The sequence below is a fragment of the Odocoileus virginianus genome, chromosome 30, assembly GCF_023699985.2.
Source record: "Odocoileus virginianus isolate 20LAN1187 ecotype Illinois chromosome 30, Ovbor_1.2, whole genome shotgun sequence".
In the NCBI taxonomy this organism is placed as follows: Eukaryota; Metazoa; Chordata; class Mammalia; order Artiodactyla; family Cervidae; genus Odocoileus; species Odocoileus virginianus.
The window spans coordinates 23,217,124-23,229,529 of record NC_069703.1 but is presented as its reverse complement, the minus strand read 5'-3'; the positions used below and the strand labels follow the sequence as shown (position 1 = coordinate 23,229,529).

At 58.6% G+C, this 12,406-nt stretch overlaps 2 protein-coding genes across 2 annotated transcripts; one reads left to right on the top strand and one right to left on the bottom strand.

Annotated features, from left to right (window-relative positions):
- Positions 1 to 752: 752 nt before the first annotated feature.
- Positions 753 to 7,207, bottom strand: TMEM198 (transmembrane protein 198). Its single transcript, XM_020904849.2, has 4 exons — positions 5,984 to 7,207; positions 3,226 to 3,801; positions 1,983 to 2,185; positions 753 to 1,626 (listed from the first exon to the last, which is right to left on the bottom strand). The coding sequence occupies exons 1-4, from the start codon at positions 6,147 to 6,149 to the stop codon at positions 1,489 to 1,491; spliced, it is 1,083 nt and encodes a 360-aa protein (XP_020760508.1). The 5' UTR covers positions 6,150 to 7,207; the 3' UTR covers positions 753 to 1,488.
- On the top strand, positions 7,106 to 12,260 carry CHPF (chondroitin polymerizing factor). The gene is made up of 4 exons (XM_020904847.2): positions 7,106 to 7,655; positions 8,901 to 9,474; positions 9,973 to 10,152; positions 10,561 to 12,260. Exons 1-4 carry the CDS (start codon positions 7,342 to 7,344, stop codon positions 11,818 to 11,820), a joined length of 2,328 nt encoding a protein of 775 aa, XP_020760506.2. The 5' UTR covers positions 7,106 to 7,341; the 3' UTR covers positions 11,821 to 12,260.
- Positions 12,261 to 12,406: the final 146 nt, after the last annotated feature.

Sequence of the window (12,406 nt, the reverse complement as noted above, 5' to 3'; positions counted from 1 at the left end):
CCACCTTGCTACATCCCTTCCTGTCTGAGCTTCTCCTCCCTCCCTCCCGCCTCTGGACCACACTCATCTCTCCCAAACACTCCCATTTGTACCCAAGTTCCTCTCCCTCCAACCTGCTGGCCCCAGGTCTGTGCCCCCCACCTGTCCCTCATCCTCTCCTGCTCTCTGCCCATCTCAGCGAGTTCCACCTTGGCCTGGGCAGAGGGCTTCTGAGCTAGTCCCATCTCTTTCCTCTTCCACATAGGAGATGCCCCACTCTCCACCTGAATTCCTGCGTTCCCTTCAGATGCCTGCCTTGTCCCACCTCTGACTGACCACCCACACTGTCCTGCTTCAGCCCTGACAGGCCTAGAAGGGGTGGGTCAGAGGGTGAGGGCCCAGTTCTTCCTGTGTGGGTACCGAGGCTCTGCCAGGGGAGAGGAATGTGGTAACCACTGTCTCCCCAGCCCCACTCACAGTCATTCCTCTGCAGGTAGCTAGGAGGCCAGAACCAGGCCAGGCAGGTGCCCTCAGATAGCCTGGAGGGCACATGCCCTTACCCTGGGAGGAGGTAGGGAGGGAGGGGACCCAAGGTGTTGGGAGACAATAAAAAAGGTACAGCTCCTTTCCTGGCTCTCTTTGTGACATGGGAGGACAGAACTCGCCTGGAGCCCCCGCAGAATGAGTGATGCAGGGGACCAAAGCCTGCAATGCTTCCATCTTGGCTCCTAGAAGTGCCAGCCACCAAAGACCACCACTCCTGGCAGAAGCCGCACAGTTTGGCACATTTATAAAAGATGTAAAACAGGGTGGGGTGGGAGGAGACAGAAGCATGAGGTGTCCAGGGTGGCATGACAGACACCGGACATGCACCGCGCACTTAAGCCCCCTCCTCCAAGCCCCCTTCCCAGACCCAGCCCCAAGCAGCACCGCCCACCCCATCCCCTGCCACTCCCCTCAGGCTGGTGACTTGCAGAGGACAGGAGATCAGAGTGAGGACCACTGCAGTCTGCCCCATGGACAAGGACAAGAAGCTTAGATGAGTCTGGCTGAGAGGTGGAGGTGATGGGGGAGAAAGGCAGACTTCCTCCACTTAGACATGCAGGAGAGTGGCCCATGGGACCCCAGCAGTGGGCAAGGAGGTGGGGCCACCCTTGGAGAAGCCCTACCAATCAGAAATCTAAGGCAAGGGTCCCAGGGTCCCCTCCAAGCCCACCCCTCCACACGCGCACACACAGGCGACACTCACAACCCTGAGCACAGCCCAGCAGGGCTCACACTCGCGTCCCTTAAGAGCTCCCGGGGAGCTTGGGAAGGGGCTCTCCCCTCAGGCCAGGCCAAGCCTGAGCCAGGTCCTGCCATCTGGTGGCCAAGCCATCCCTCTCCAGGGTGGGAAAAGGAACGGCCAAAGGGCACAAGGCCAGGTGGCTGAGCCTTGGCCCAACAGGCCTCCCCGAGCCGGCAGAGCTGGTGACCGATGAGTGTAGGCGGGCAGGAGCAGCTGGACTGCTATACCCGCACGGGAGGCCCAGAGCAGGCCGTCAGCGGGCCCCGGGACCCGTACTCATAGTCCGCATCTGTGGGCGAGGCCATGAAGGAGCTCAGAGAGCTCCCGGTCTGCCGATCCCGGAAGCTCTGGATGTAACTCTGTGGGAGAGGAGAAACAGGTGTGAGGGTGCCACTGCAGACACCTGCCCTGAAAGCCACCCAGGCAGACGGCCTCAGCCTGAGCCATCACAAGCCTGGGACCCATCCCGGTCCTCTGCCAGCCTGGGACCTAACCACCCCCAGAGTCCATGGCCCTGAAGCCCTTCCCTGTACCATGCCTCATTAAAATCCACACTCAGGACACCTCTCCCCCACCCATCAGGCCCCTAAGTGGTGGACAAGCCCTAGGCCTTCTTGGTGGTGACCAGCCCTGGGGAAGGCCCAGTCCTGCTTGGACAGAGTCCAACACCCCCTTCTCCCCACTTGGGCTGGAGGGAAGGGCTCGGGGTGCTCACCGGGGAGAGGATGTCTCCATTGAAGCGCTTGATGGGCACTGGCCTACGCCGATAAGCAGGGTCAGGGGGCCCAGGCCTCGGAGGAGCCCGAGAGCCTCTGGGGAGAGCCCTTGGGGGTCTCTTTTTGCGCCGCTTCTCCTTGCGTTCTTCTTGCTGCCGAATCCGCATCAGCTGCACACGTCGGCGCTGCCGGCTGATGACCACTGAGAAGGGTGGGGAAGAGCAGGCTCTCAGAGGCCCACGTACCTCATCTCACCCAAGGATCCCCGCCCCTTCCTACCTGGGGACTCCAGGCCCCCAGATTCCCCTGGTCTGAAACCTCTCCTCCTTTACTCTCCTGGTCTCCCACTTGCCAGATAGGGCCTCCCACAGGTCTTTTCTTCCAAAGGTCTTTAGGGAAGATTCCTAGGCTCTAGGTACCTCTTCCAGGCTGCTACCATACCTCTCCCCTAATCTGGAGCCATAGGTGACTCACCTAGATTGGCCATCATCATCTCTAAACTGGCCAACTAAGCTGCCTCCCCACTGGCTTCCCTTCTACACTTGCCTTCCCTGATGCTTTCTGCAGCAGCCAGAAAATAATTAGTTTATATCCTTCCTGCTAAACTTCCAATGGCATTGCACCAGCCCTCTAATAAAATCCGGAGTCCTCATCATGGCCCACTGTGGCCACATAGTCGCCCCCCTTACCCCCCAACTCCCACCCCACCTCCTCACCAGGCCAAGCTCATTCCCTCTCAGGCCCTCACCCTTGCTCTTCCCTCTTCTCTAGGTCTTTGCATGGCTGATCCCTTATCCTTCAGGTCTCTGCTTAAATGTCACCTCTTCCATGTGACACCCCTCCTTGGCCACCCCATCCATATGTCACATTACCCTGCACACCTCTTTCATATCAGTCCACACAATGGGAATTATCTCGTTAGTCTGCCTGTCTGTTGTCTGTCTCCCTCACCCTGAATGTAACCCTGGAAGGACGGGGGGAGTTTTCCGTTTTTGTCTCTGTTGCATCCCCAGATGTCTGGAAGGGGCTTGGCACAGAGCTGCTGTTCCATCTGTTGTTGTGGCATGGATGGTGGCACTGAGGTCCTGCTCTCCCAGACCCTGAGCCAGTCTGCTCTCTGTAACTCAACTGAGGCCTTCTGCTGCTGGTGCCTACAGCTCCGTTCCCCATCCACAACAGCTTAGACCTCCCCTACCCAACCACCCATCTCTGTCATGCCCACCCTGGCCTGTACCCTCTCACCTTCCGTGTGGGAATCCCGCTCGGCCGTCACCCGCCACTGCACCAGAACGCCCATGAGGCTGAGCAGGGGCCACAGTGCCAGCAAGGCCCAGCTCCGCCAGCAGAGCGGGGGTACGGGGGCGGCCCGCAGACGCTCTACCGCGTAGCGCGCCAGCAGCAGCAGCTCGGCAAAGTAGTCAGCAGCCGTGGCGATGAGTGCGGCACCGGTCACCGCAGTGGCCAGGGTGGTGAGCGGGCGGGGCCAGCGCAGAGTGAGCAGGGCGCAGAGCAGGCCACCCCCCAGCAGCAGCCCCAGGGGGCCCCAGACAGAGCCCGGCTGGTAGTAGGGTGCAGAGCCCAGCAGGGCAGCAGCGGCAAGCAGAAGGCCAAGCAGCAGGCCCACCAGGAAGAGGCCCACGCTGCGCACCAGCATGGCCACCAGCCCGCAGAGCAGCCCGATGCCTAGCGCAATGCCTGCGCTTGCCCCGGCACTCAGCTGCGTCTCCAGCACCCGCTCTCGGTAGCACAGCAGGAAGATGACCACCGAGCCAAACAGCAACCCAGTGAGAAAGAGTACTGCCTTGAAGCAACGGTAACCTGGAGGGAAACAGGGGCTAGTGAGAGGCCAAAACAAGGTCACAGGGCTGGAGGTAGGAGGTCAGAGGGGTCAAGAACAAGGAATCACAGGGGAACCAGAGGCAGGACACTAAGCTCAGAGAATTGGGGGTCCCTGGGGTCCTGAGGGCAACAGTGAAGGGACCACTGGGGTCAAAGAAGGTCAGAGAGGTAGGTCATTGGGAGTCTGTGGGAAACAGACAGTCATTAAAAGGAATGTTGGGTTTTTGAGATAGAGATAGATCACTGTATCCGTTTCAGGGTCACTGGGGTTTTGGGGATCATAGAGATCAGGGAGAGAGGTCACTGGGCTCACAGATAGATGACCAATAAAATCCCTGGAGTCCTTAGGGTGGGATTATTCAGAGAGATGAGGTATTTGGAAGTCAGAAAGAGCATGAGAGATGAGGTCACACAGGTTCAGAAAGATGAAGCCTTTTAAGGTCAAGGGAATTGACAGATGTGGTATCACTGAGCATATTAAAGGGTTTTTGAGAGAGGGTAATAATATTGAAGCCAGAAAATGTAAACATTGAGATCATAGGGGGCAAACAGACAATGGGGTCATAGGGATTCCCCTGTGTTAGGAGTAATAGAGAGTCAGATGGATGGAAGGTAATGAGATAGCTTGGTGGCTGGGGGGGGGGGGGGGGGGGCGTCAATAGGGCTCACAAGGAGCCATAGGGAGTTGAAGAGGATTATAGGGCAAATAGTGGTGTGGAGTTTCAGAAAAATGGAGGTTATAAGGCCATTAGGCCCAGAAAGGGTACCTGGAAGTGTGAGGGACCCTGAAAAGCTGAGAAGATGGAAGTCAGAGATGGGGGTCAAATGGTCAGGGAGAGCCAAAGAGAAAGGTTATAAAAAGGAGAATCAGTGCTAGGAATGAGAGGAAGCACTGGAGTCCAGGAGGTTCTAGGATCATGAAAAGGAGTAGGGCAGGCACAATGGCTCAAAGGGTCCAAGAGCCTGAGAGTGGGCGCCTCCAAGAGCCACAGGGCAGGGAAGACCAGGAGAGGGATTGGCAGGCTGCATTGAGCAACTGTAGAGGGATTGGGTATAAATAATGGAGGGGGTGAGGTGACACAGACTCCTTGGAGACCCAGAATGTGTCCTGAACCTATAGAAGGGCTCTTCCTCCTGCCCACTCTGCAATTGTTCAGCCCAGAGTTTGGAGGTGGAAGGAGAGGGACCATCTGGCTTCCATGCCTGCCTACTACCCAGCCATTCTAGGGGGAGGTGTAAAGGCTGCAGAACATAAGTCCTGCCCTATTTCTGCCCAACCTGGAACTCAGACCTCCAACCTTCCTTTGCACTTCATCCAGCCACCTGTAATGCTCTGCCTGGAGGCTTTCCCTGGATGCTCAGCCAATAAACCTCACTTCCCTATCTGAAGTTCTGTACTTCTTGCTGTAGTCACTGGGCACCTACTCCACTAGACCATCTGGCACTTTGGTACAAATTAGAAAAAGTTGTGCCTTCCTCTAGGCAAAGCAGCCTTGCACCAAGCTCTAGAGTTTGGCAAGTAGAGCACGGTCTGGATTTCAGCCCCCACTTGCCTATCCAACCGAACTCCCTTGTGTCCTGGACAATTCACAGTAGCACTGATTACTGGAGCTTTCCTTATACATATATCCCCATGTATGTGATCACCATTTAGCTCCCTCTAACATGTATCATAGGTATGAATGAGACAGAAGTCTCTCCCTCATTAGACATTATACCCTGTGGTAAGGGACCATGTTAACTCACCCTTCTAAATGTTTTTGGTGCCCACCTAGCATAGTGACCCAAACACATCTTTACCACAATAACTATTATTTATTGAGTGCTTATTAATTTTCACAACAACCTCATGTGAGATAAATATCATTGTTTCCACTGTTCAGATGAGAAAACCGAGGCTTAGAAAGGTTAATGTGCCCAAGGCATCGTAATTAGTAAAGTGCAGAACCACGTTCGAATCCAAGCATGCCTAATTCAAAACCTGTGTCCTCTAGGATCTAGAGTCTAAATTATCTACAAACATGTACGGGATGAAAAAAGAGAAAAGAAAGATAGTTCATGGTAAAGTTCCAAAGAAGGTTTGAGATGCCTCAGAAAAATAACTTGGGGAACCAGCGTTGGGGGGGGGGGGGAGCAAGTGAGGAATGAGATGGGGTCTTACCGAAGAAGCAGTAGACGACTCCAAACAGACAGCACATGATGCAAACGAGGGCCGGCAGTGCCTCGTACCGGCGCTCCAGGGGCTGTTCACAGGGTGCTCCCCAGAAGGCATCATCTGGCTCTGGGGGCAGCAGCTGGAACCGAAGTGTTGCCACAGTGCCCGGCATAGTGCTGGGAACAGAAGGGAGTCACCCTCCCACGTCAGCCTGACAGAGAGGAAGTTGGGGGTCAAGGAGGAGTCCTGGGTCTCCACCAGGATGAGGGTGAGATGGGAGTGGAGAACTAGGCAAAGATACAGTGGACAAAGGAGTGGTGCCCACATTACACAGCTCTGGAAGCATCCCTGAAGTAAGGGACAAAAGACAAAAGAGGGAAAGAGTGCCTGGCTAGAGGGAGCTGGGATGAAGAAGTTAAAAGGGGACTGCGTTGGGGGGAGATGAGGGCAGTGTGCTGCTGGTGAGAAGGCAGCCAGGAGACTGGTCTGTGGGCGGCTAAATCTGGGATTATCCAAGATCTACCTGGGCTGGAGGCGACCTGAGCTTCTGAGCGAAAGAGGCTGTGCAGGGACCGGAGGGGCCGCGGTCGCCAGGCGCCAGAGCCTCCAGCTGACTGGGGTCCGGTAAAAGTCCGCGGTGAGGGGAAAGGGGCTGCTGGGCCGGAGGGACCGGTCCCTGCGCGGCGGCGACGCCGCTCCGCCTCCAACACCGGGTGGCACTCCAGTCCCGCGACGTCCGGGGACTTAGGTTGGGCCTGGGGAAGGGAAAGAAGCAGGAGCAGGGGCTCGGGCTGCCCCAGAGCCGCGGCCCCATGCCCTGAGCCCGCCCGCGGCCTTTGGTGCTGATGGACAGCTCCGGCCTCTGCTCCTTACGTCACTCAGGGCGCACCATCCAGGCAGGGGCGGGCTGCTTCTGACGTCACACGGGACGCACCAACCACGCCGGGGGGGAGGTAAGGGACTCCGCCCCCGACGTCTGCCTCTCCCGCACTGAGGAGGGGGCACTTCCGGGGGTCCTTCCCCTTTAACCTCCCCCTTCTCCTCCCTCTCCGGTAGCTGGAGCCCGAGACCCCACCCCGGGGGCGGGGCCCTTCCAGTGACACGTCGGACAGCGGCGGCCTTAGCGGAGGCTCCCGCGCCCAGCGCCGGGACCCTACGCGGTACCGAGCGGCAGCTGGAGGGGCACAGGAACGCGGCGCAGGGCATTCCGCTCCGGCGGCTGGCCTTGCTCGGCGGGGAGGGAGGGGACCCGCCCGCTTGGCTCAGGACCTCCGGATCCGCCCCCTCCCCGGTCCCGCCCCCTCGAAGCCTCCTTTTGCTGCTCTGGGGCTGCTCCAGGGCTGGGGGCCCGCGGTCCGGGCGCCATGCGGGCATCGCTGCTGTTGTCGGTGCTGAGGCCCGCGGGGCCCGTGGCCGTGGGTATCTCTTTGGGCTTCACTCTGAGCCTACTCAGCGTCACCTGGGTGGAGGAGCCTTGCGGCCCAGGGCCGCCCCAGCCCGGAGATTCTGAGCTGCCTCCGCGCGGCAACACCAATGCGGCGCGCCGGCCCAACTCGGTGCAGCCCGGAGCGGAGCGCGAGAGGCCCGGGAACGGTGCAGGTGCCGGGGAGAACTGGGAGCCGCGTGTCTTGCCCTACCACCCTGCACAGCCTGGCCAGGCCGCCAAAAAGGCCGTCAGGTAGGGATTGGACCCGCCAGCCCCACCCCCTGGGAACCGGCTGGGATGGGTGCGCAGCGGACGCCGCCTGGGGCTGGGTCAGGCCCCGGAAGGAAGGGTCTGACAAGCCAGGAAGTCTTTGGGCCCTGATCATTTCCGATGGCCCTGCTCCCTGGGAAGGTTTGGAGGCCCCATCCAGACCTGGGCAGAACTCACTCGCCTCTGACCTAAACCTGCTTGACCCCCTGGACCCTCAAAGGTCTTCAGAGCTCACTGACTGGGTGTTAGGTTTAGAGAAATGACTAGTATATAGAGTGGGTGCATTGAGAGAGGGAAAGAGAAAAGAGAGAACTAGGATTTACCTATGGGGGCTTCCCTGGTAGCTCATCAGTAAGAGAATTCGCCTGCCAATGCAGGAGACCTGGATTTGATCCTTGGGTCAGGAAAATCCCCTAGAGAAGGCAATGGCAACCCACTCCAATATTCTTGCCTGGGAAATCCCATGGACAGAAGATCCTGGTGGGTTATAGGGGGTCATAAAGAGTCAGGTGTGACTTACTGACTAAACAACAACAAGGATTTGCCTATATCTCCTGTTCCTGGGTGGGCACCTGGGAAAGAGGGAGGTTTGTGGGGAAAGGATGATGTATCCATCCCATTAGTGCCTCTGCCTGTGAGTTGAAATAATTTCTCCTAAGTAACACTGAGTTCAAATTCCAGTTCTTCAGCTTACCTTCTATATTATGGAAGGTAAGTTTCTGGAACCCCTGAGCCCCCCCAAACACATTCACTATGCCTCAGTGTCATCTACCCCTTTCCATCGTTTCTGTGATGTATTTGTGGTATAATGGCATATTATTTAGAAATAAGTATGTACGTGATGTGTGGAGTACCTGTGTGCCAAGAATTTGGCTAAGTGCTTTAAAGAGATACAATCATCCCATTTTACAGATGAGGCTACCCAAGGTTTAGGTGGGTTAAATAACTCGCTCAAAGACTCAACTACTAAATAGCAAAATGGAGAATCAGACCCATAATATATCTCTCATATCTGCATGGATAATACTATCTCCCTTTTAAAAGCATTTGGATAGGTAGGGTCAACAATTCCCTTAAATCCTCGTGACCCCTGGAACAGAGTTATTCTATCATAAACGAGGAAACAGGCCCAACGAGGACATGACCTGCTGAAGCCTACGTATGCCACCCTCTGCCTGGCCTACTTGTGTTTTTTATAACTTTGTGCCATCTTTCCCCCACCCCCAGGACTCGCTACATCAGCACGGAGCTGGGCATCAGGCAGAAGTTGCTCGTGGCGGTGCTGACCTCACAGGCCACGTTGCCTACGCTGGGCGTGGCCGTGAACCGCACGCTGGGGCACAGGCTGGAGCGTGTGGTGTTCCTGACAGGCTCGAGGGGCCGCCGGGCACCACCAGGTATGGCCGTGGTGACGCTAGGCGAGGAGCGGCCCATTGGGCACCTGCACCTGGCACTGCGGCACCTGCTGGAACAGCACGGCGACGACTTCGACTGGTTCTTCCTAGTACCCGATGCCACCTACACCGAGGCACACGGACTGGCTCGCCTAGTCGGCCGTCTCAGCCTGGCAGCCGCTGCCCACCTCTATCTGGGCCGGCCCCAGGACTTCATCGGTGGAGAGCCTGCCCCAGGCCGCTACTGCCACGGGGGTTTTGGGGTGCTGCTGTCGCGTACACTGCTGCAGCAGCTGCGCCCCCACCTGGAAGCCTGTCGCAATGACATCGTCAGTGCGCGCCCGGATGAGTGGCTGGGCCGCTGCATCCTTGATGCCACCGGGGTGGGCTGCACTGGCGACCACGAGGTAAGAAGAGAAGCCTCCCCACTGGTGCCTCCCATCTGGGCGTGTGCACATCCCCCTGAGAGGCAGAGAGAGTGGTTGGAGATACAGGCCTGGGTTTCTCTGCAGTTCTGTCATTTTCTATCCCTGTGACCTTGGGTAAGTTACTGAATGTCCTGAGCGTCCTCATCCATACCAATGGAAATAATTATTTCTCAGGCTTGTTATAAGGATTAGAAAAAATAAGGGAGGCTTGCACATAGTAGGTGTTTGGTATTGGCCATTATTATTTTATTTGAGACTCTGGACAGCTCTGAGATAGGACACATGCCTGTTTCACAGATGAGCTGGCAGAGGTTTACCCAAGGTCACACAAGCTCACAACTGGTCAAGTTAGGCCAACACCCACAGAATTCTGACCCCAAGTCCACAAAAGGTCATAGGATGGAGAGATGAGACACACACTATTGGGGGCGTGGGGCACTCTCCCTTCATACTTCCCACTTCCCTTCCTCTCCCCAGGGGGTCCACTATAGCTACCTGGAGCTGAGCCCTGGGGAGCCCATGCAGGAGGGGGACCCTCGTTTCCGTAGTGCCCTGACTGCTCACCCTGTCCGTGACCCTGTGCACGTGTACCAGCTGCACAAGGCTTTTGCTCGAGCTGAACTGGAACGCACATACCAGGAGATCCAGGAGTTACAGGTATGGTCTGGGCTGGGGGTGAGGGGTAGGGAGTCTGGGGGGTGGGGAGTTAGGAGTAGGGGGGTGTGGAGGGTAGGAGGTGGAGGATGGGGGTAGGGGGTGAGGAGTGGAGAGTGGGGTTTCCTAAGAGGTCTCAGAGATCCCAGGAAAATAAAAAAATTAGCACAAGAATCACAGCATCTCTGCTCTCTGGTCCCTGTCTGCTTCTACCTTTTCTGAGGAGCCTCTCCAATTTAATTCTTAGGCTGCCTCCCATCTGGGGAAAGGACAGGTGGGAGCATTGAGTGGGCTGAGGTTGGCAAGGGACTGGGGACTTGTGCTAAGTGCCACGTGCTCCTGCCCAGCCTCCCGGCTGCGTGCTGGCCCCCGTGGTCCGCGCCTGGCTCATGGCCTCTTCCTCCAACCCAGTGGGAGATCCAGAACACCAGCCGCCTGGCAGCAGATGGGGAGCGGGCAGCCGCCTGGCCAGTGGGCATTCCAGCACCGTCTCGCCCTGCCTCCCGCTTTGAGGTGCTGCGCTGGGACTATTTCACAGAGCAACATGCTTTCTCCTGCGCTGATGGCTCCCCCCGCTGCCCGCTGCGTGGGGCTGACCGGGCCGATGTGGCTGACGTTCTGGGGGCAGCCCTAGAGGAGCTCAACCGCCGATATCACCCGGCCCTGCGGCTCCAGAAACAGCAACTGGTTAACGGCTACCGACGCTTCGATCCTGCCCGCGGGATGGAGTACACGCTGGACTTGCAGCTGGAGGCACTGACCCCCCAGGGGGGCCGCCGGCCCCTCACCCGCCGGGTGCAGCTGCTACGGCCACTGAGCCGCGTGGAGATCTTGCCCGTGCCCTACGTCACGGAGGCCTCGCGTCTCACTGTGTTACTCCCACTGGCCGCGGCTGAGCGTGACCTGGCCCCTGCCTTCCTGGAGGCCTTTGCCACGGCGGCGCTGGAGCCTGGTGATGCTGCCGCAGCCCTGACCCTGCTGCTACTATATGAGCCCCGACAGGCCCAGCGGGCGGCCCACGCCGATGTCTTTGCCCCCGTCAAGGCCCATGTGGCAGAACTGGAGCGGCGTTTCCCTGGTGCCCGGGTGCCCTGGCTCAGCGTGCAGACAGCCGCACCCTCCCCGCTGCGCCTCATGGATCTCCTCTCCAAGAAGCACCCGCTGGACACGCTGTTCCTGCTGGCCGGGCCAGATACGGTGCTCACTCCTGACTTCCTGAACCGCTGCCGCATGCATGCCATCTCTGGCTGGCAGGCCTTCTTCCCCATGCACTTCCAGGCCTTCCACCCGGCCGTGGCCCCACCCCAGGGCCCAGGACCCCCCGAACTGGGCCGCGATACAGGCCGTTTCGATCGCCAGGCGGCCACTGAGGCCTGCTTCTACAATTCCGACTACGTGGCGGCCCGAGCACGGCTGGCAGCATCCTCGGACCAGGAGGAGGAGCTGATGGAGAGCCTGGATGTGTACGAGCTGTTCCTGCGTTTCTCCAGCCTGCATGTGCTGCGGGCTGTGGAGCCGGCACTGCTGCAGCGCTATCGGGCGCAGACGTGCAGTGCACGGCTCAGCGAGGACCTCTACCACCGCTGCCGCCAGAGCGCGCTCGAGAGCCTCGGCTCCCGCTCGCAGCTGGCCATGCTGCTCTTTGAGCAGGAGCAGGGCAACAGCACCTGACCCCGCCCTGTGCCCCCGAAACCGGCAAGGCGGCGGCGCCTGGCCCCGCTCCTCCCCCAACCACCCGGAGCCACCTGCCAGACTCGAAGGATAGGGCTGGCCACAGCCCCAGACCCCAGGGGCCCCTCTCTCTGGCGTGGGGTCGCCCTCCGGCTCAGAGCAAGCCTGGGAAGAGGTACCCTTGGAGCCACCTTTTCCTGCCCCAGATCCCGTCTCCCTGGCCCCTTGACGCTGCTGATTCAGGCTGTGGCCTCCGAATATTTATGCAGTGCAGTCTGCCTGACGCCAGCCCCACCTCCTAGGGTCAGCCCAGGGGGCCTGGGCTGCAGATGAGTTGTTGGAGAAGGGTAGCTGAGAGAGGAGGGTGGGGCATCTCCCATCTTCTCCCCTCTGCATTCCTGATGAAGCTCCCTGACTTTAATAAACTGTTTGAGTGTGGACTAGTGTCTTGAGTCTTTGAAAGGTGGGCGTGGAGGCAGGGAGGACTGAGGATGGAGGCTTCCTGGTGCTGGCTGGCGCCTGGATTTCCTCTTCCAAGGGACCGAGTCATGCGTGTGCCCTGCCACGCCCCAGCTCCCGGCTTAGT